Source organism: Hyperoodon ampullatus, assembly GCF_949752795.1.
Source record: "Hyperoodon ampullatus genome assembly, chromosome: 10".
NCBI classification, from domain to species: Eukaryota; Metazoa; Chordata; class Mammalia; order Artiodactyla; family Ziphiidae; genus Hyperoodon; species Hyperoodon ampullatus.
The window spans coordinates 18353373-18375099 of NC_136923.1; the positions used below are offsets into that span (position 1 = coordinate 18353373).

The following is a 21727-nucleotide window of genomic DNA, read 5'->3' on the forward strand; positions in this document are numbered from 1 at the left end:
GCAGGCTCCTGCCTTGAAAATCTATGTGTCCCCACCCCAGAGGATTTGATGAGGGGTTTTATAACAATGGTGAGGTGGGACCTCTGACAAGATTAGGGTGTGAGCAGGGCTTGTGCTCCCTTAATCTCGTCTCAGGTGGTCGGTCTACTAATCTTGATCTCTGTCCCAGACGTATTTTAAATAAAGCGTTGTAGGCATCATCATTTTGTCTAAATTTTTAGTCTCCTACATAAAAATCTCAGCATAGGGTCCCACTTTCACTTAGACTACCTGTTTTAGATACATGTTTATACGATGGAAAAGACAACCCGCAAGTAAATATAGAAGTAGGGAAAAAAAGGCTAGAAGGGACTACACTAAAATAAAAATCTTTTTCCCTGGTTGATAGGATTATGGCTAATCTCATCTTGATTTTGGTCCAATGACCTATATATTCTCTATAAGTTTTAAAAATTTGTTTTACAACAAGCACGTATTACTTTTATAACAAGGGGTGGGGTGAACCCATTGCATAGAAAGAGTCTCAAGAGAAGTGGATAAAATGTGCCACACACATCAGATGCCACTGACATTGCCTCAGACACTTGGGAATCAGAAGGTTCACAAGAGTTCCTTTTCACAGCTAGCTCAACCTACTTCAACAATGTTAAGTGAGCAATAATATCATTTTTTTAAAAAAACAGAGAGATAAATAGCACTTTAGAAAAAAATTAAAGCATATTTCCATTTAGGGGCAACTGATTTAGCAACACTTAACAAGTCTTTTTAAACTGCGTTGTCATAGAGCACCATGAAATATTCCCATAAAAGAGATCCAGGCAGCTTGAAGATGAGTATTTCCTCGTTCATGAGATGCCTAATTGACTTGCGACAACAGGAAATACTCAGCGCCTCTGGTTCGGGCCAACATGGATGATGACATGTTTCTCATAAGCCCTTTTCATGGTTTTCTCAATTTGCTTCAGAAAAACTTGTGGGATTCGTCCACATAAAGTGTGCACAGTCTCCAAAAACTTCAGCTGAAGAGGGTAATACATGGATTGAAAGAGATTGTCTTGAAAGGGAAACTGAAAGATGAGTTAAAAATAAAAAAAAAGAAAAGTGTATTTTAGTTACTGAAATGCCATTTAAAACGCAAATAACTTACTGAGAAATGACACAGGGATTACTGTAAGCATGCAGGCACAGCTTGGTACGTTTTCAGATACAGAGGAAGGGACCTCCCAGGACTGAGGTTCAAATCCTGATTCAAGGTTCAAATCCTGATTCAGTCCTGTGCAACCCCAGGCAATCACTTACCCTTTTGGGGCCTGTCTCTTTACCTCTTAAAAAAAAAAAAGATGATTTATTTGGGTTCTAAAAGCTCTTAAAATCTAAGAGTGAAGTATATTTCCCAGGTCAGGATATCCTATAGCATGCCCTTGCTGAGTAGAAGCAAGACTGAAGTATAAACAACAAGGTCCTACTGTATAGCACAGGAAACTATGTTCAATATCCTGTTGCAAACCCCAGAATGGAAAAGAATATGAAAAAGAATACATATGGGGCTTCCCCGGTGGCACAGTGGTTGAGAGTCCGCCTGCCGATGCAGGGGACTCGGGTTCGTTCCCCGGTCCGGGAGGATCCCACATGCCGCGGAGCGGCTGGGCCCGAGAGCCATGGCCGCTGGGCCTGCGTGTCTGGAGCCTGTGCTCCGCAATGGGAGAGGCCGCAACAGTGAGAGGCCCGCGTACCGCAAAAAAAAAAAAAAAAAGAAAAAGAAAAAGAATACATATATGTATAACTGAGTTACTTTGGTGTACAGAAGAAGTTAACACAACATTGTAAATCAACTATACTTCAATGAAATTTTTAAAAAAGACTCAAGTAGATACTTGAAATCTACTACAATAAAACACTGGATTGTTCATATATCTTGCCTTTGTAGCAATCTTAATGAAGGAATTATGGTAATCTCATGAAGTTCAGAGTTTAACAACTACTAGTGAAATGTATCATCAGTGAACTTTATTTTAGTAATTCAGGTACCAAATATTGGTTGTTGGTTTTTTCCCACTTAATATTGGACTTTAAAAAGAAATTATCTTGTTTTCCTATGGAGTGTGTCTGTATTTCCCAAAATAAATCTTTCAGACCACCTAATTATGATCAAGAGTCAAAGTTTTATTACAGTCTTGCCGAATGAAAGACTTTATTACAATCTTTCCTCCTTCATGAGGAGGAAAAGGCCTCTAGGAGGTCAAGTCAAAGATTCATTGTTGGCAAGGACATTCTAAACAAAAAGACTAGAGAAAAAAACAAAAGGGAAGTAAGAATGATGCAAAGTCAGATACTATTGCCTGACAGCAGAGTGGGTGGGTGTCTAGTTTCCTAGAACAAGTCTTAATCCCTTAAAGTTCGTCAGAAATATTGCTTAAGCATGTTTATCAGAAATGTGAATTTCTTCCCAGAAGATTACACATTATGTAATGCAAAAAAAAGGTTCTGTCCGAGACCATGTTTGGAACACTTTTTCTTTCATAGCACAATTTAGACCATTGATAAACTCCTTTTCATCGCTGTATCCCCAGTGACAGGAACAGAATAGGTCAAAACCGAGGAGCCCTCCTTGATTCCTCTCTTTCCCCCACATCCTTCACCTGGTGCAACAGCAAGTACCGTAAACTCTACCTCTACAGCACATCCCGAGTCCGGCCTCTCATCTTCCCGAGACCACCCAAGTGCACGCCAGCGCCATCTCTCACCTGGAAGGCTGCAGTAAGTCTCATAGCTAGCCTTTTTGTTTTCACTCTTGCACCCCCTGCACCAAGTTACCATGGAGATTTTTTTTTAACTTATTTATTTATTTTTTGCGGTAGGAGGGCCTCTCACCGCCGTGGCTTCTCCCGCTGCGGAGCACAGGCTCCGGACGCGCAGGCCCAGCAGCCACGGCTCACGGGCCCAGCCGCTCCGCGGCATGCGGGATCTTCCCGGACTGGGGCACGAACCCTCGTCCCCTGCATCGGCAGGCGGACTCTCAACCACTGCGCCACCAGGGAAGTCCCCATGGAGATATTTTTAAAGCATAAATCAGAGCAGGTCGTTTTCCTGCAGGGGCTTCCCGCTGCAATTAGAGTAAGATTCCAACTCCTCTCCTGTCCCCAAAGGTTCAATGTGACCTGGAACTCTCCCTGCTCATCTCCTCGCTTCCCTTTTCTGTTCATTCTGGTTACTGTGGCCTCTTCCCAGTCGGTGGGCACACAGACTTACTCCTGACTCAGGGACTTTTCCCAGGTTATTTCTTCTACTTGGCAGGATCTCTCCCCAGATTGTCCCAGGGATCAAGGCTCAGGCTGGCAGAAGCCTCCCTGAGGACCCGAGCTCGTGAACCTTCCTCTCCATCCTGGATGCCCATCACCCTGCTCTGGTCACCTTTTAACCTTCCACTATCTGATAAGAGTTTTATTGATTTCTTGGTTTATGTGAGTACTGTCTGGCTTCCTCACCCAAAATATACGCTTCATGAGGAGTGCACTTTGTCAGTCTTGTTGACTTCTGAGTTCCCAGAACCTAGAATTGTTCCTGCGTAAAATAAGCTCTTCAGAGATGATTGTTGAAAAAATTACTGGCATAATGTCTGCCTCATATATAATTTTCCTTGGGTCATGATGGGGGGAGATCACACTTACCCTTCACACAAACATACACACAGGGTTAGGGTATGTGAGTATGTGTGTTTGTGTGTGTGTGTGAGAGGGAGAGAGAGAGAGAAGGGGAGGGAAGAGAAGGAAGAGGGAGGGACAGGAGGAATATTTTCAGAGAGAGATGAAGGAAGAAAGAGACATACAGCGAGAGAGAGAGAGAGAGAGAGAGAGAGAGAGAGAGGAAAAATATTTATAGAGGGGAAGAGAGAGAGCAAATGAGAAAATGTGGACAAGATAAGAAAAGAAAAGAGTGTGAAACTTCTAATTATTGAGAACAACTCTATGTCGGGTGCTGTACTAAAAGTGTAAAAACAATCATTTTGTTGAATTCTCACAACACGTTTTATGAGGTAGTTAATATTCTTATCCCCATTTCACAGATGAGGAAACTGAGGCTCAGTAAGTCAAGAGCACAGAGTTAATGACTAATCACCAGAAAGTGACAAAATTGGGACCTGAACCCAGGTCTGTCGATGCCCAAAGCCAAGCCCTGACCCCCACTGCACTGGGGTGCACAGTGGCAAGTGGAGAAATAGGTCTTTTATGATGAAGTCTGTCTATATTTACTCGAGTTTCAGGATGGGGTTATTGATTGTCCTGATTGAAATGCATGAACGAAAATTGTCTTTTTAGTCCCAACTGAGGAAAATCAGTGAGTGTAGTATGCAGGATCATTTATGGCCCTCTTTCTGATCCACCCAGAAAACAAACAAGACCGATTGTAATTCTAGAACCGTAGTTGCTCAATCCCAGGCCAGGGCTGACAGATTACAGAACAACCTGGGGCATGGCTCTGATGGCCACGTCTGCTGCATTCTTATTTAACTTCCATTTGTACTCCTGAATGGGTTTGCGCCTGGAGGCAGTGTTTGAATATCTAAATGTGATATCACTAAGTACACAACAAATTTTCTGTGTAATTAAATCACCTGGCTTTTGAGAAACAACAGCAGGAATCCCAGGAGAAGAAAGAGGTGTTAGTTTATTGGCTCCTGAAATTCTTTCCCTCCACAGAAGACAATTCTGGGGACTCCAGAATTGGAATTCTCTGGGATTCTCCTTAGCAAAATGCATACTTTCATACGTGCAAAAATGTATTACTATGTTGCAGGATTCACCCTCACCTCACTCCTGCCAAATCCATTTCATGAATCATGAGGGTTCCCAGATCCCCAAGGAAAAAAGCCTCTAATAAAATCTACATGCTTTCTGTCAGGGGTTGGCAAATTTTTTCTGTAAAGGGCTAGATAGTAAATATTTCAGACTCTGTGGGCCTTACTGTCTGTCACAGCTACTCATCTTTGCCTTTGTAGCATACCAGTGGCCACAGACAATACATAACATGAACAGTTGTTGCTGTGTCCCGATAAGACTATATGAACAGAGAAATTTGAATTTCATAAAACTTTCCTGTGTTACGAAATATTCTTCTGTTCATTTTTTTCCCAACTATTTAAGAAACCATTCTTACCCCACATGTCTTACAAAAACAGGCCAGATTTGGCCCAATATTTGGCCCAAGTTGGCCGACCCCTACACTCTATGTTTTGGAATGAAAGTTTCAAAAGGGAAATCTCTGAAAGTAGCTGTTGCTGGTTCTGCCCCAGCAACTTCAAGGTGAAAGGCAATGTGGAAAGCAGTGTTTCCCAAAGTGAGGGATGCAGGTTCCAGCAGGCAGTACTTGACGTGATATTAGGTGGTGAACCACAAAGCAAGGTCCTTTCGACCTTCCCAGTTACTGCAAGAAGATAGTTCACATAGGTCTTTAACTGCTCCTGCTAAAATCAGCCTCTTCAAGGGAGTAAGAGGGGGCCTCAGCTCCATGCCAGAATAGTTGGTGTGATCTTCACACTCAGCCAGAGGCAATTACAAGGCTGTCTGGCAGGTCTCGGGGGAAAGCTGCCCTCCCAGACTTGGTGCATGGCAGCGAGCTGCAGTTTTCTTTGTGTGTATAAGCCACCCTGGCTTATACGCACATCTGCATCCCTGCCCCAAGCACCTCCATGTGGAGGCCTCCTTTGGGAGGTGTGTGGGGGGGTACCTTTCTCTTCCTCCCCTCTTCCTTCCCTCTCCTCTTCCCCAAGGTTCATGGGTCCATAAAGATACAAAAGCCTTTTATTCAGGAGATATTCCTGCTTCCGTGCTGCAGCCACTTGACCCTCAGCCAGCATCCTTTGGTGTATAAAAATGGACCACCGAGAGCTGGTGCCTCTTCTTGACTCTTGCTTGCACTGTGGCAGTCCATAAATAAAGACTTGATTGTCACTTTGGTTTGACTCCTGGTCCTAACTCAGGAGTCCCCAACTCCTGGTCCTCGGACTGGTACCGGTCCACAGCCTGTTAGGAGCTGGGCTGCACAGCAGGAGGTGAGCAGCGGGCAAGCAAGCGAAGCTTCATGTGCCGCTCCCCATCGCTGGCATTACTGCCTGAACCATACCCCACGCCCTCCCACCCTCCCACTCCATCTGTGGAAAAATCGTCTTCCTTGTAATGCGTCCCTGGTGCCAAAAAGGTTGGGGACCGCTGTCCTAAATGACCACCGCGACACCTGCTTGTTCAATAGGGTGGAGCTGGCAACCAGGCAACACACTTAGCTTGAGCTGAATAATATTTTATTTTTATTGTATTACCTATATCCTAACTTCTGACCCTTTATTACGGCAAATGGTACAGAGTTTCTCTTTCTTTTTTTTTTTTTTTTTTGCTTACTGTTCTCTTTTTTTGGGGGGGGAGTTTTTTTTTTTATTCAAACAGAAAGTCACAAAAATTATAATCATCCTCATCAGTTCACTCAGTCCCATGAAATTAATTTTTTTTCATCTTGATCTTTTGTTAACACTTTTATGAATTCATCAGTTTTCCATTAGAGTTCTGAAAATGCTTATTCATTCAGTTCAACAGTATAGTCAGTTACCAAGGGTTTCTCTTTCTGATAGGACACTTCCTCCTTCAGCAAATTTATTTCAGAGAAAAAAAAATGAGTGACTTTCTTGGAAATATTAAGTCAAGAGTGGACAAAGTATAGTATCAGGTGGCAAGTGGATGGAGTGACATAGTGTGAGTGAGGTTGGGGAAAAGTGGTAGAACTCAATGCTTCTGGGAATTATTTGGCCTTCAAAGGGATGGGTGACCAAAACGCCTGCACTGCTTCATGCTGATAAGTACATGTCTGCTGAATGGGGGTTGAGAACACACTTACATCTCGGATTGCTTCATAGAGCGCTTTGAAAGTTGGCTGCTTCTCATCATGGTAGACGCCTCGGTTCCCATGCAGGACAGACACGCCTTCCCGCTCGGCAGCTCTGCAATTGCTTCCATACATGCAGTGATCAGGACGGTAGTTCCACTGGCAGGGGAACACGTACAGACACTCTGGTGGTGACAAGAGAAAGATATGTGTGTACAATCAGTGTCAGCGATGAAACCAACGTTTCCATAAACTGCACACCACACAGGATTTCAAAGCGCGTGACTGTGATTGTGACTTGTAGCTCAGATTTTACCACGTTTGTCGATATTCTGAGATCAGGAATTGAAGGAGCACACATTAGTGATGTTGGAGGTTTTACCCCAAAGAGGAGGGCAATATAGCATCTTAGACAAGAAGGCGAATGAGGGCAGCAGACAACCTGGATCAGAATCCCAACCCTGTCACTCAAAATCAGTGTGACCTGGGTCCAGTGACTTAACCGTCCTGTGTTTCAATTTCCTCATCCGCAAGATGGATGTAACAGGATTGCCCTGTTATTTTGATGATTCAATTTTTAAAAAGCTCATGTAAAATGCATAGCAGACTGACAAGCACACGGCGGTGGTCCATAGCATTAGCTGTTAAAATCAACTCTTTGAAAAGGTTTTGTGAAATGGACCAACTTGAAAAATTAGAGTCAAGATGGAAGCAAAGGTTCTTCTTCAGATTAAAAAGCAACCGACCAACAGAAACAAAGTGAAGGAAAAAAACAACAAACAAAATACTACAATAGGAAAACAACAACAACAACAAAAAGCAACACAAAAAGAAGTCCCCCTGTCAAGGTGACTATATACACTGTGGGTGAGCATGTGCACACGTGTCCTTGTGTGTGCTTGCATCTCAAAGCCAGTGGTTCTTAGCCAGGGGTGATGCTACCCCGCAGTCTCCGGGGACCACTTGGCAGTGTTTGGAGGGAGACATTGTTCGTCATACATGACAAGGCTGCTACTGGCATCTAGTGCGTAGAGGCCAAGAATGCTGTAAATGTTCTCAGTGAACAGTAAGCCCCACCACTGTAGTAGTGCCAAGGTCGAGAACTCTGCTCTAATCCTGTTGGACTCCTCTTGGTGACTAGGGATTATAAAATCAGCAATAAGCTCATAACCCCTGAGCTTCCTGGCTCCTCCTTCCTGGTGCCTTTAAGGGCTGGGGCTAGAGGAGGATGGATCAAAGTGCAAACGTGTGCCACTGACCATGAGAAAGGTCAGTGACAGCACAGAAGGCTTAGAGCAAATCAATTACCAGTGTCAGAAGAGCATCATAAAGATGTGCTTGTTGGTTGGGTTGATGGCATTCCCTTCTTGTGGAAAGGACCCCTGCTTAGAAGTTATTTACAGAAACCTTCAAGATGGAAAGCAAAGAATGAAGACATCATTGCACATCCCCTCTGGCAGACGGTGTGTAATATTTCTACCACTCAGAAATTACATGCCACTGGGGAATTCCCCGGCAGTCCAGGGGTTAGGACTTGGAGCTTTCACTGCCGAGGGCGCAGGTTCAATCCCTGGTTGTGGAACTAAGATCCCGCAAGCCGCGTGGCGCGGCCACAAAACAAAACAAAACATAAAACTCACAGACTGCTGTGACATCCAAGCACCCTCTAATTCCTAATTGCTCACAACACACTATGAGATTTTCCTTTTCTTGGGAGAACTCCATTCCACCAGGATGTTTCCCTTACTTGCATTCACCCCCACGCTTGTGCATACATAATCCACAGCTGGGAGAGAGCAGTGCTCATCATGAAGTTATACTATCAAGGTCTGAATCCCAACTCCTCTATTAGTTGTGTGACTTTTCTGCATTTCTGTGAAGAGGGTGGATGTGAGGATAGTGGGAGTGAAAATATCTAAACATGCTTTTGTGCTTCTGAACTGTGACCTGACCCCAGCCCAATAGCTGCCTTTTTTTTAATCCAATGAGTCACTTCACTCCTTTCTGATACCTGCCCGGTCATTTGGATTTACAGCCCCTGCTTAAGCACCTGCCAGTATTCTCTCCTGAATGAATTGCCCTAGATACTACCTCTGTTTTTGTAAATGCACGGATTGATGGAATGAACAAATATTTATCAAATGCCTGCTATGTGTACAGGTCCTGCCTTCACTGAGTTTAAGATTGGTGATGAAGGTTTTTTGCCTCTTCCTAAGTAGTTTAGGGACTCCACTACAAAAAGAAAACTTTTCCTCTCTTTGCAGCCTCCTTAGAGGACCAAGCCCAATGAGGGCATCACTCAAAGGCAAAACACAAAGACATAGAGTCTAAACAATATGTTGCTAAATAACCGATGGATCACTGAAGAAATCAAATAGGAAATCAAAAAATACCTAGAGACAAATAACAACGAAAATATGACAATCCAAAACCTATGGGATGCAGCAAAAGCAGTTCTAAGAGGGAAGTTTATAGCAATACAATTTTACCTCAAGAAACAAGAAAAGTCTCAAACAAACGACCTAACCTTATACCTAAAGGAACTAGAGAAAGAAGAACAAACAAAACCCAGGTAGTAGAAGGAAAGAAGTCAAAAAGATCAGAGCAGAAATAAATGAAATAGAGATGAAGAAAACAAGAGCAAAGATCACTGAAACTAAAAGCTGGTTCTTTGAGAAAATAAACGAAATCGATAAACCCTGAGCCAGACTCCTCAAGAAAAAAAGGGAGAGGACTCAAATCAATAAAATTAGAAATGAAAAAGGAGAAGGTACAATGGACACCACAGAAATACAAAGGATCATAAGAGACTACTACAAGCAACTACATGCCAATTAATGGATAACCTGGAAGAAATGGGTAAATTCTTAGAAAGGACAAATTCTTCCAGGACTGAACCAGGAAGAAATAGAAACTATGAACACACCAATCACAAGTACTGAAATTGAAACTGTGATTAAAAAATCTTCCAACAAACAAAAGTCCAGGACCAGATGGCTTCATAGGCGAATTCTGTCAAACATTTAGTGAAGAGTTAACACCTACTTTACTGAAATTCTTCCGAAAGGCTTTGTAATAAGACAGGTAGGTTCAAAGTTGGCTTCTACCACCTCCTAGTTCTAAAAACTTGGGTGAGTTGCTGAAACCCTTAGCCTCAGTTTAGAAGCACTAAAGAGAAGTTAAATGATGCAGATTTGAATCCCAGCTCTACCATGTGTTAGCCGTGACCTAACAGCAGAGTGGCTAAGGAGCAAGCTTTAGAGTCAAGCTGTTGGGTTTCAGTACAGAACTCTGCCATTAGTTGCATGAACTCAAGCAAATTACATGATTTTTCTGGGCCTCAATTTCATTAACTGTAAAAGGGGGAAGAATTGTAAATATCATTTGTAGGATTTGGGGAAGTATTAAATGAATTCATATCTAGAAGTACTTGGAACAGTGCTCGCTGCACACAGAAGGTACACCCCGTAAATGTAAGCTGTGATCATTACTATTATCATTGCTATTGCCATAACAAGAACTATTGCATTAGGCTACTAGAAGGATAAAACAAGATAACTTAAATGGAATGAGCCTGGCATCCTTCCAGACACATAGCACATTGGTGGTAAATGTTTTACAGCAATTGCCTCTAGACATGCAGGTGGCCAGACTTTCTTAACCTTTTATGAGTCACAGATCTCTCTGAGAATCTAATGAAAGCTTTAGACTCTGTCTTTGGAAAAATATGTGAAGAATATCTGCTTACAAATTTAGGGGTTTGTAGATTTCCCAAAGATCAGCTAGAAACCACAGCTGCTGAATATCCCATGTGAAATTCGGTCCCAGACAGAATTCAATTCACGTGTTAACCTTCCCTTCAGAATTTTCCAGAAGAAGAAACGCGAAATACCACGGGAATGGAATTGAAACAAGTATTTGTTCACCACAATGCAAGGCATTGGTGTCACTGGGTGATAAGGCACTGCCCCTGCCCTTGGGGAATTTACACTCTTCTAAGGGAGATAGTACAGAAATGAACTTTTTTTTTCAGAGTTTATAGAAAGGAAGGCATTTTGGTAAAGCTTTACTTAAACTTAGACTTATATAGTAAGGATAGGATTCTGACAGAAATAGAAGCCTGGAAGAGCATTTGAGGAGGAGAAAATGGCCTGATCATGGCAAAGAGTTTGGAAATCAGAGCGTGTTTTAGAAAAGATAAAGCATTTAATTTTGGCGGGGGGGGGCGGGCAAACTCGATTTCTTCAAAGAGGTGAGATAATGCTAGGAAAGTTGTTATATAAATAGACTGCTTTGCCCTAAAATATTCAAGAAATATAAATCTATATTAGGTTGCAAGTAATCAACTCTGATTCTAGCATGTGAGGCAAAAAAAATTTTTTTTTCCTTTGGAAAGAGAGGAGGTAGCTCATAAAATCAGAGGGAAAGCTGAATTGGGGCAGGAAGTGGGGTGGCTCCTGGGATCTGGGTGTGGGGACTAATTAATGTCAGCTTCTTGGCATTGCTGCCAGGATGGACCAGCCTTGCCTACTTTCTGCTCTTGGATTCCCAGACTCAGGTTCCCAGGAGATGGTGTGACTAGTTAAGTGCGAGTCAGGGGCGGGCAGGGCTCTAAGACTGCATGCAATGGGGGAAGAGTAATTCCCCTGAGAGAACTGCGTGCTATTACTAAAAGAAAGGGCAATCAGGAGTGCACAGGTGGACATTTAGATGAACCTATATGCAGGGCAGGAATAGAGCCACAGACGTAGACAACAGACATGTAGACACAGAGGGGAAGGGTTAGGGTGGGATGAAGTGGGAGATTAGGTTTGACATAAATACACTACCATGTGTAAAATAGATAGCTAGTGGGAACCTGCTGTATAGCACAGGGAGCTCAGCTCCGTGCTCTGTAATGACCTAGATGGGTGGGATGGGCGGGGGAGGGAGGTCAAAGGCTGGGGGATGTCTGTATACATATAGCCGATTCACTTCACTGTACATCAGAAACTAACATGACACTGTAAAGCAATTATACTCCAATAAAAAAAAAAAGAGTGCATAGGTGAATAAAACAGATGTGACTTTTCATTCACAGATACATTTGGCGTGGGTTACATTGTGAAATCTCCTTCTCCATGGGGGCAAGGAGGAGGAGAGGGGCTACACCAGCACCCTGGGCTGGGTTGAAGATGGAAAACCTCTGTAGAGCAGCTGATGAACACGGGGCGTGGATTAATGATGGTTATTTGGCACACGATGAATAACTATATTGAAACGAATCTAGTTTAAGCAAGATTATCATGGCTGTCAAAATCTAATGTTTAAAAATGACAGCATGGTGAAATGTGCAGGTTATTTTTTTCTGCTGCTGAGGAAGTAATACAGTGAATGGTTTTTAAATTCCAAAGCCTCAAAACACTGCAATTTATTAAAAAAATTTTTTTCAAGCCAATCTCTCTTCAAACCCTGGGTCTTTGCTATTCTTCCTCTCCATTTTACGTAGATAAAGCAGCTCATTAATTGATTATTTATGAGTCTGAAATCCCTTAGTGATCCTTTTCCGGAGTCTATGTTTATTTCCAGAGCCTCCTAACTACTTGCAAAGTACTGTGTGAATTGATTTCTCCTTACATTTCTGATCATTTCCTACTCTTGGGGTCTCTAAGATTATGGAATAGTTTATGTCTGATCATTTTAACTTCCTGGTGGAATAGGCTTGCTACTTACTACACTATATCAACAGAACGGAGGCTGTTTGCATGACTCATAGCGTTTTGTTTGATCTGCTTTGTTGTGTTTTTTTTTGCGGCACTCGGGCCTCTCACTGCTGTGGCCTCTCCCGTTGCGGAGCACAGGCTCCGGACGCGCAGGCTCAGCGGCCATGGCTCACGGGCCCAGCCGCTCCGCGGAATGTGGGATCCTCCCGGACCGGGGCACGAACCCGTATCCCCTGCATCGGCAGGCGGACTCTCAACCACTGCGCCACCAGGGAAGCCCCCTGCTTTGTTTTTTAATGTCTCATTCTGGAATGGAGCTTTCCCAGCCTCCTCTTCTTCCTTCTTCCAGAATGTACCTTGTTCCAGAAAAGGGCAATTCATTCCTCCAAGAAGATGTCTCTGATCACACAATTGAAAGATGGAACCCTCTCTCCCCAGCCTTGACCGTGGCTCTCTCAACCCCTCATTTGTTTCCTTCATAGCACTGATTACAATTTGTGATTTTGAATGACTCATTGTTACTCTTTGGAAGTTGACCTCTCCCAATACAAGGTAGGTTTTGTAAAAGTAGAGACTCTGTCTCCTCTGCATGCCGCCATATCCCCTCTGCCTAGCCCTGTGGCTGGCACCTAGTAGGTAGGTGCTCAAAAGATATCCACTGAAGGAACGGGAGAATCAAAGCGTATTCGTTCCTCTACCCTCTGTATCTTTCCCCTTTCTCTGCTTTCTCCTTCTCCTTTCTCTCCCCAACATCCCTTCCTCTCACTTTCCTGGCTGTGCTCTTTCTCTTCCATTTCCTTCCTTCTTCCATTCCAGTCTCTTAATCCCATTCCTCCAACCAGCCAACACCTCTGAAGATCAACTCCAGTTAAGGCACTAACCTTCACACTGGAATCACTCAATGAAGACAAAGTAGACGTAACCTCTTCTCACAAGGACCCTACGATCTTAATTCTTTTTTTTTTTTTTTTTGCGGTACGCGGGCCTCTCACTGTTGTGGCCTCTCCCGTTGCGGAGCACAGGCTCCGGACGCGCAGGCTCAGTGACCATGGCTCACGGGCCCAGCCGCTCCGCGGCATGTGGGATCTTCCCGGACCGGGTCACGAACCCGCGTCCCCTGCATCGGCAGGCGGACTCTCAACCACTGCGCCACCAGGGAAGCCCCTATCTTCAGTCTTGAGCTTCGTATCAGAGCTCGTGAACTTCTCAGACCCCCAAAACAATGATCTGTTTCCAGTTTTCCAGGACAGTCCTAAAACCAAATAATTGGGCCTGTCCACCCCAAAACACATTCACAACTACAAGCTGCTGGAAGCTTTTGGTGAGGTGAGTAGATAGTGTGGTTGCACACCCAGGCAGGATGAGAACAAGGCCTGACAGGGCCTCTGAGGAGGCCTGTTCCGTGTGCCCTGCTCTCTGTGGCCCCAGCAAACCCTCCCGACTCCCCAGTATCACATTCAACTCACGATCTATGTACATTCCATGCGCGTTTCAGCTCTTCTCTCTCTTCGTGGACAGAGCCCTAGTGCTTCTCATCTGGCTGGATGCCCTGCCTTGTCATCTATACTTGGCTGGTTTCATTTCTTCCCCTGGCCACCCCCACTTTTCTAGAAATTGCTTTGAAAGAAGGGACAGACCTCGGTGTTCATGTTTGAGAGAGGAAAATGCCATGTGATCTTGCTCTCCTGGCCCCTGATGACCGGATCAAGGGTGGTCACCCCATCGAAAGAGAACCAGTTCATAGCTGGGCTGGGAATCAGTTAATAGGCCGGGACAGCCCAACCCCCCGTCCCCCTCTCTCTCTTACCTTCCAGAATCTGAATTAAGAAACCTAGACAACCCATCAGCATTGGCATGGGCTTGTAAGGTTGTGCTGACTTGGGGTTGGACCACGTACAAGCAGACATTATTGCTGGACAGATGGAATGGAATCAGATGGGCATGAAGAGAAGCAACACAACATACACCACGAGGACTCTGAGGGATGACGAAATGAGCTTTGATCCTGAGCAGCCACCCAGAGATGGTTCTCATGAGGCCTGGCATGATCTGACCCATGTGTTCATGGGACTGGCACCTGGACCTTTACTTAGGTGGTCTGAGTTAAGTTTTATTCCCTGCAACCTAAGCGCATGAATCCAAGCATACCTTTCTACATAGGCTTCTCTTTTAGCCCTTGTCAAATCTACCCTTTCTACAGAAGTCTGCTCTTGACTCAAATTCACCTGTAAATATGTGAGTTCAGTCTTTCACCCCTTGAAGCTGCCTTGGCTCACCTGCCAGGAAATGTCCTGTGGGATGAGCTACCTGCATGTCCCCCATGGGCTTCAGCTGTCTTCTTGTGAGTCAGTCTAGTACCCAGCACGGCAATTACACACCCACAGGCATTTACTATCTAATTATAGCAAGAGTTTTAAAACATTTTTAAGCTAATGGCTTTTAAACACATTTTAAAAGCGATGTGATTGGCTACGAGAGGCTATAAAAATAAAGACATTCTAGATATGGGCTTGGGTTTTGTGTCTACTGCTTCACTAATGGCAACCCAAAGAATCATAACAATAAGCATGTATATCTCCTGAGTCATGGTTAATTTTCTCTCTCTCCTTTCCAGGGATAAAGGTGACACACTTTTTTTTTTTCAAATATAGTTATTTCTGGTTTATAGAAAATGCTCCCAATCAATATAAACAAAGAAAAGCCTTTCAATGTGATGGATATCACTGGATTTCAGGTCAAAGAGCTCATGTTTGATAAAGTACCTGGATAACGCATGCAAGATCAAAGGCAGGCCATACAAAGAACAATAAAGGAATTACCTAATACTCACGGATCTAAATTTAGGAAACTCGGTTATTTACTTGCTACTGCTCAGACCCAAGATTCAGAACAACTTCATAATTATTTTATAATATCCTTGTACTCAGTGGACCTAAGATGGGCAGTGTGACGCCATTCAACTCAGCTGGTTTTCAGCCCTAATTAAAGACAAGGGGCTCGCATCTAATGGCAGAGCTGCTTGCGACCGTCTTTGAGTGTTACTTACTCACTGATCACGTCCTCAAATAATCTGCAACAGGCTAAGAGGATTTCTGGGGAGGCAACTATGCAAATGTTTTGAATTCCTCAGTTTGGGAATATGGACAGATAGGCTTATGGAAGAGAGTTTAAGCCACACAACACAGAAGAAAAAGTGCAATATTTAAAGAGCAGAAATAATGCAGGAGAGAGAGACACATTTGGGGAAACCTGCCCAGCTCTCTAGAAGCCCCCCTTCTCTGGGACCGTCCCCTCACCCCCAAATACACGGGGCCAGAGTTGGAGTGGCCTGGGTTTGTGCCCCTGCTCTGGCACTCATTAGCTATACCACAAATTATTTAACTCTCTTTCCCTTGGTATCTTTGTCTATAAAATGGGGATTGTATTCTCAGGGTTGTTGTGAGGATTACATAAGAAAATGCTCAGAACAGCACCTGACACTCAGTAAATAATCAATGTCAGCCATGATTCCTTAGCTCCACGCTCCTGGCCTAGGGGACCCACACTGCCAACATCTGATTTCTCCCCCAGGAATTTGGAACTGGGATGAAGTTAGTCTTTCCATATGGCTGGACGTGGAGCATGAAACCTTGGTACTTTGCTTTGAGTACAGAATGAGAACCTTCAAAGAGAGGAATACACAGTCTCACCAGGAGAAGGAAAGTCCTACCTGGGTTCCTCATCCTTTTCCCTCTCCTGCTTTAGGTCCTGGGCCCAGCCTGCTGGCCTTTCTGCCCTAGTTTTCTACAGGACACCAGTTTGCTTATTTAAAAAAAGTATCCTTTGTGCTTAGACTAGCTCCAGGGACCTTTTATTTGTAGCCAAGAGTCCTACTCAGTATAACTACACCTAGAAAAAAAGATGAAATCCGCTTTAGAAGAAAAAGGAGGGGCAGACTTTCAAATCCCCGTTGATCCCTGGTGCTACCAAAGTGAGATGGATTAAAACATGTCACAAACGAACAGCCAACACATCCCCTTCATCAAATGAACTGGTATTGGGACTCTGCCAGAAATGCACCCCGTTCCATATCAACCTGCTTTTTTTCTTTTCCAGGGTTTGCTCCTTTTTGATCCAAGGGCATGTGAGATTAGGTTTTATTTCAGAATTCTGTTAAAAAACAAAAAAAGGTACGTACAGAGAAGTCTTTCTAAACAGGAGTCTCTAGTTCAGGATTTTTAAAGACACAGGAGAGGCCTGAGGAGGTTGGGGTGAAGAGTGCTTTTTTTCCCTAGAGATCTTTCTCAAAGAGAAAACATGCTTTTGGTTTTAATACCATCAAATGAGGTTGTAGCAAAGATGAAAGAAAAGAAGGAAAAATTTTAGCTTTAGGTGTCCATACAAAAACACAGACCAGAAATTTACATCTCTTTCCTTCCCCAACTACCCAAACACTGACTTAACAATATAAGACGAATTTCTTTAGCCCTAGGTGAAAAGAAAGAGGGATGTGGGAATCCAAGTCCTTCTTCTAGGCCCTTTTAACCCTGAACAAGTCACTTTATTGTAAGGATCCCAAGAATCAATTCCCTTCAGTCTAGCAATTGTTCAGGCTATGGCGGGCCTTGTGCCTAGATTATAATGTTTTCATTTAGTTCTGTGCCGCCCATTGATTTTGCCTGTACTTCTTGGAAGAATGGCGTGGCAAAACCTAAAAGATATTCTTGAAGAACGGAGCCCAGTGTTGGGGGTTTCAACATTTGGCCTTTTGTGTCAGCGGCGCAAGGACCGCCCGCGTGAGACCCCGGGGAGGGGGTGGGGTGGGCGATGAAAAGGCACCCTTTGCAGGGGACACGGGCACAATTCAGGCTTCGCCAATGCAGCCCAGGCTGGAATGTGCTCTGTGGGGCGAGGTGGGTGGACTCCTCTGAGAACTGCATTCTTGAAAGAGAACCTACCTGGGTTGAAATAAAAGATAATATTTAATAAGTCCTGGTCTCCCCACGTGATGGCATTCTTGTACTTCTGGTACAGAGGGTACAGCATGTCCTCCCAAGCCAAGCCTGTTGGAATCATGCTGTTCTGGAAAAGAGAAAACCATCAGAGTGGCTAAGGCACGGCAAATACATCTCATCCGCTGAGAATCAATGTACAGGGATGGGTTCTCCCCTTCACCGCCCCGCTCCCCAGAATGAAAATGAAATCAGCAGAGGAGGGGACCTGTTGGCCTCAAGGCATAGGACAAAGCAGAAGTAGGGCTGGCGATTATAGGTGTACCCATGGATGGTAGGTGGACCAGAAACTGGCAGTTGGGCCTACGGCTTCTGCTCAGAAAACCATGCCCCATGTGGCAGAGGCATAAATCAGGAGCTTGGGATGAACATACACACACTAGTGTATATAAGATAGATAACCAACAAGGACCTCCTGTAGACCACAGGGAACTCTACTCAATATTCGGTAATGGCCTATATGGGAAAAGAAGCTGAAAAAGAGTGGATATACATATATGTATAACTAATTCACTTTGCTGTACACCTGAAACTAACACAACATTGTAAATCAGCTACACTCCAATAAACATTTTTTAAAAAAATTATTTACTTTTAAGACAAAAGCAACATATTCAGACTAAATATTCAACCAGCACACAAAGACGTAAAAAGTAAAAATAGTTTTCCTCCTGCCTCCTGCAATTCCCATTCCCACTTTCCCTAGATGTATCCACAATTAATGACCAGTCTCTTAGATATTCTTCTGGAAGTTTCTAAGGCATAAAAGGGGTCACCTCTATGGCATCATGCTCTGTTGCATTTTAATTTTTTCACTTAATATTTTTTAGAGCTCTTATCTCACTTGTAGATTTGATCTAATTCTTTTTAATAGGAGGAGAATTTTTTTGACTTGTTCTCTACTGATGTTCACTTAAGTTCTTCCAGTTTTTTGCTAGGATAAAAGACAAGGCCATGAACAGCCTCCTATGTTTATCTCTGTACATTTACATAAATATATCCCTAGGGTAACTCCAAAAAGTTTTCCAGGGTTTTTGAAGCCTGGGATACACAGAGTGTTTAAACATGGAATTCAGAAATGCAACATAATATTCCCCAATAGTAACTCTGCTGAACAGTTTAAATTCCATAATCACCTGGAATTTTCCTAAGCCAACAAATATTCCATAACTCTCCAAATACTTTTCTCTTCCCTGGCTTCTTCCATTCTCACCTTCAAGCCAGCTACTTCCAAAATCAATACACTGAAACTCCTGGAACGTCACTGTTGAGGAGACAAAATCCCGATGTTTAAACAAGGAAATATAACATACTTCCTTACCTTGAACTGGGCACTTCTTATCCGAGTTAAGTTCATCAGCATGACTCCTGAGTTAACTCCTGCAGAGCCATAGAAAGGGTGCCGAGCAAAGCGGCTGTACCAGCCGATCTTGGGGATTTCATGCTCGGGGGCCATGGCCGCAAGCTGCGTGGAATTAAATTGCCTCAGAAGCTTCCAGATGTCATCAACAGGTCTCAGAAAGAGAACATCGGTGTCCACGTAGAGAAGGGAGTCCACATCCTTTAAAATCACCTTTGTGTGTATTGGGTGAGGAGGGGGAAAACAAGAAACAAAGGGAAGTAGCCTGATAAGTCAACACTGCCAATGATTTTGTTGATAAATGTTAATTCTAGAAAGGGTCCCACTCTTAGCTTCCATTCCTCCCTTCTCCTTGGACTTCAGGGATAAGGGTCAGTCAAAGGGTAGAGACTCAAAGGAAGATCCATCTTGATTCAGATTGGTCCAATTCCAGGACCCTGGACTATGTTTGTTAAGGGTTGATCGTTGCAAGGAATGAAAACATTAGCAAATGACTGTGGCTTTCTTTTCCTCCCTCCTCCAATAAGGCCATCTGTCTTTCTCAGTTTTTTCTTGGAGGGCTAGCATTAGACTACTTGAAGTGGACAATCCGTAGATTAGCTCATGCCAGGCTTTAGGGTAAATACTCTGTCTCTGGATCCATTTCTTTTAGTGTTGATGCATATGGCTCTGCATCTTTTTGAAATAGTATTTTCAGCTAAGATTTAGACTTGGAAATAGGCAAAACAAGTCATTGGCCAGATTTGTCTGCAAGGATTGGCAAATGTTTTTTTCTAAAGGGCCAGAGAGTAAATATTTTAGGCTCTGTTGCAGCTACTTAACTGCTGTTAGCATAAAGGCAGCCATGGACAATATATAAACAAATGAGCATGGGTGGTTCCAATAAAACTATTTAGAGACAATAAAATTGGAATTTCATTTAATCTTCAGATGTCACAAAGCCTTCTTCTTTTGATTTTTTTCAAGCATCTGAAACATAAAAGCCATTCTTGACTCAAAGGCTGTGGTTTGTCAATCTCTGCTGTAGATCATTCAAGCCAGCCACCTTAAGTAAATAAGTTTTGCTATGCTAAATGCTTCGTTTACCAGAATTTTGCTCTGGGATTTGAGACTTTATTATTTTTTATTTTATTTTATTTTTTTAAATTTTTTTGGCTTGGAGACTTTTTTTTTTTTTTAAGAAGATGTTTGGGGTAGGAGTTTATTAATTAATTAATTTATTTTTGCTGTGTTGGGTCTTCGTTTCTGTGCGAGGGCTTTCTCTAGTTGTGGCAAGCGGGGGCCACTCTTCATCGCGGTGCGCGGGCCTCTCACTGTCGCAGCCTCTCTTGTTGCAGAGCACAGGCTCCAGACGCGCAGGCTCAGTAGTTGTGGCTCACGGGCTTAATTGCTCCGCGGCATGTGGGATCTTCCCAGACCAGGGCTCGAACCCGTGTCCTCTGCATTAGCAGGCAGATTCTCAACCACTGCGCCACCAGGGAAGCCCGGATTTGAGACTTTAAAGTCATAGTTAGTAATAGAGTTATTTGCCTTGTTTTGCCATTGTTCCCCCAATTTAGAGGTAGCTTAACCAAAGAAGGATCATCATCCTAAAATCACAACAACACTTGTTATGGACTGAATGTGTCTTTACAAAATGCATATGTTGAAGCCCTAACTCCCCAATGTGAGCGTATTTGGAGATGGGGTCTTTGGGAAGTAGTTAGGGTTAGATGAGATCCTGATGGTGGAACCCTCAAGATGGGATTCATGTCCTCATTAAAAGAGACACCAGACAGCTTGCTCTCATATTCTCTCTCTTTCTCTCTCTCTCTTTCTCTGCCACATTAGAACATAGTGAGAAGGCAGCAGTCTGCATGCCAGGGAGAGTGTCCTCCCCAGAACCCAACCATGTCAGCACCCTAATCTCAGACTTCTAGCCTCCAGAACTATAAGAAAATTAATTTCTGTGGTTTTAGCCATCCGGTTACAGTATTTTGTTATGGCAAGTTAAGACACCACTCCATTGAGATTCTAATATTTAAAACTGATGAACACGGGCACTGTATGGTACAGGCATCATGGAGATTTCAGTCTTGAATAATTTCAAAACTTACATGATTAACTGCAGGATTTATCTTTCCTTCCTCATCTACTAGAGGAATAGAATTTACAAATCAATAAAATGAAATTAAAAAAATAATGATCATCTACCATGTCATAAAAGAAGACATCCGTCTTAACAGTTTAAAGATCCTAATTCCAGAATTAGGATGAATTCTTTAAAATGAATACACAAACTTAAACAAACATCTACCACACTATACTTATTTTTTCTTATTTAACCATGGACAGGTAAAAACTTTGCCACAGATTAGCACTAGTCTGCTGAGTTGTTGTTTTTTTTTTTTAAATCACAACTCCAGAGTACTGTGGAAGAAGGGCAAACTCTCTTCAAAAGTAATCGTGGGCTTCCCTGGTGGCGCAGTGGTTGAGAGTCCGCCTGCCGATGCAGGGGACGCGGGTTCGTGCCCTGTTCTGGGAAGATCCCACATGCTGCGGAGCGGCTGGGCCCGTGAGCCATGGCCGCTGAGCCTGCGTGTCTGGAGCCTGTGCTCCGCAGCGGGAGAAGCCACAACAGTGAGAGGCCCGCATACCACACACACACACACACACACACACACAAAAGTAATAGTAAATTATACAATCATGACACAAGTTACTTATCACATGTAAATACAATTTTGATGTTTTGCATGCTCACGACCACCCAGAGAACTCAACACCCTGCCAATCCTATTTTACTGGGAAGGAAAACTAATGCA

The 21727-nt window shown here is 43.4% G+C and overlaps 1 protein-coding gene across 1 annotated transcript in view; it reads right to left on the bottom strand.

Annotated features, from left to right (window-relative positions):
• Window positions 1–884: 884 nt before the first annotated feature.
• The window catches only part of GXYLT2 (glucoside xylosyltransferase 2), a gene marked incomplete at both ends in the record, with an annotated part of 78459 nt that continues 57616 nt past the window's right edge, over window positions 885–21727 (bottom strand). Inside the window, 4 exons of the mRNA XM_079712760.1 lie at window positions 885–1067; window positions 6883–7055; window positions 17510–17633; window positions 18885–19136. Coding sequence (XP_079568886.1) covers window positions 885–1067; window positions 6883–7055; window positions 17510–17633; window positions 18885–19136 — 732 coding nt within the window. The remainder of the gene's footprint in view (window positions 1068–6882; window positions 7056–17509; window positions 17634–18884; window positions 19137–21727) is intronic.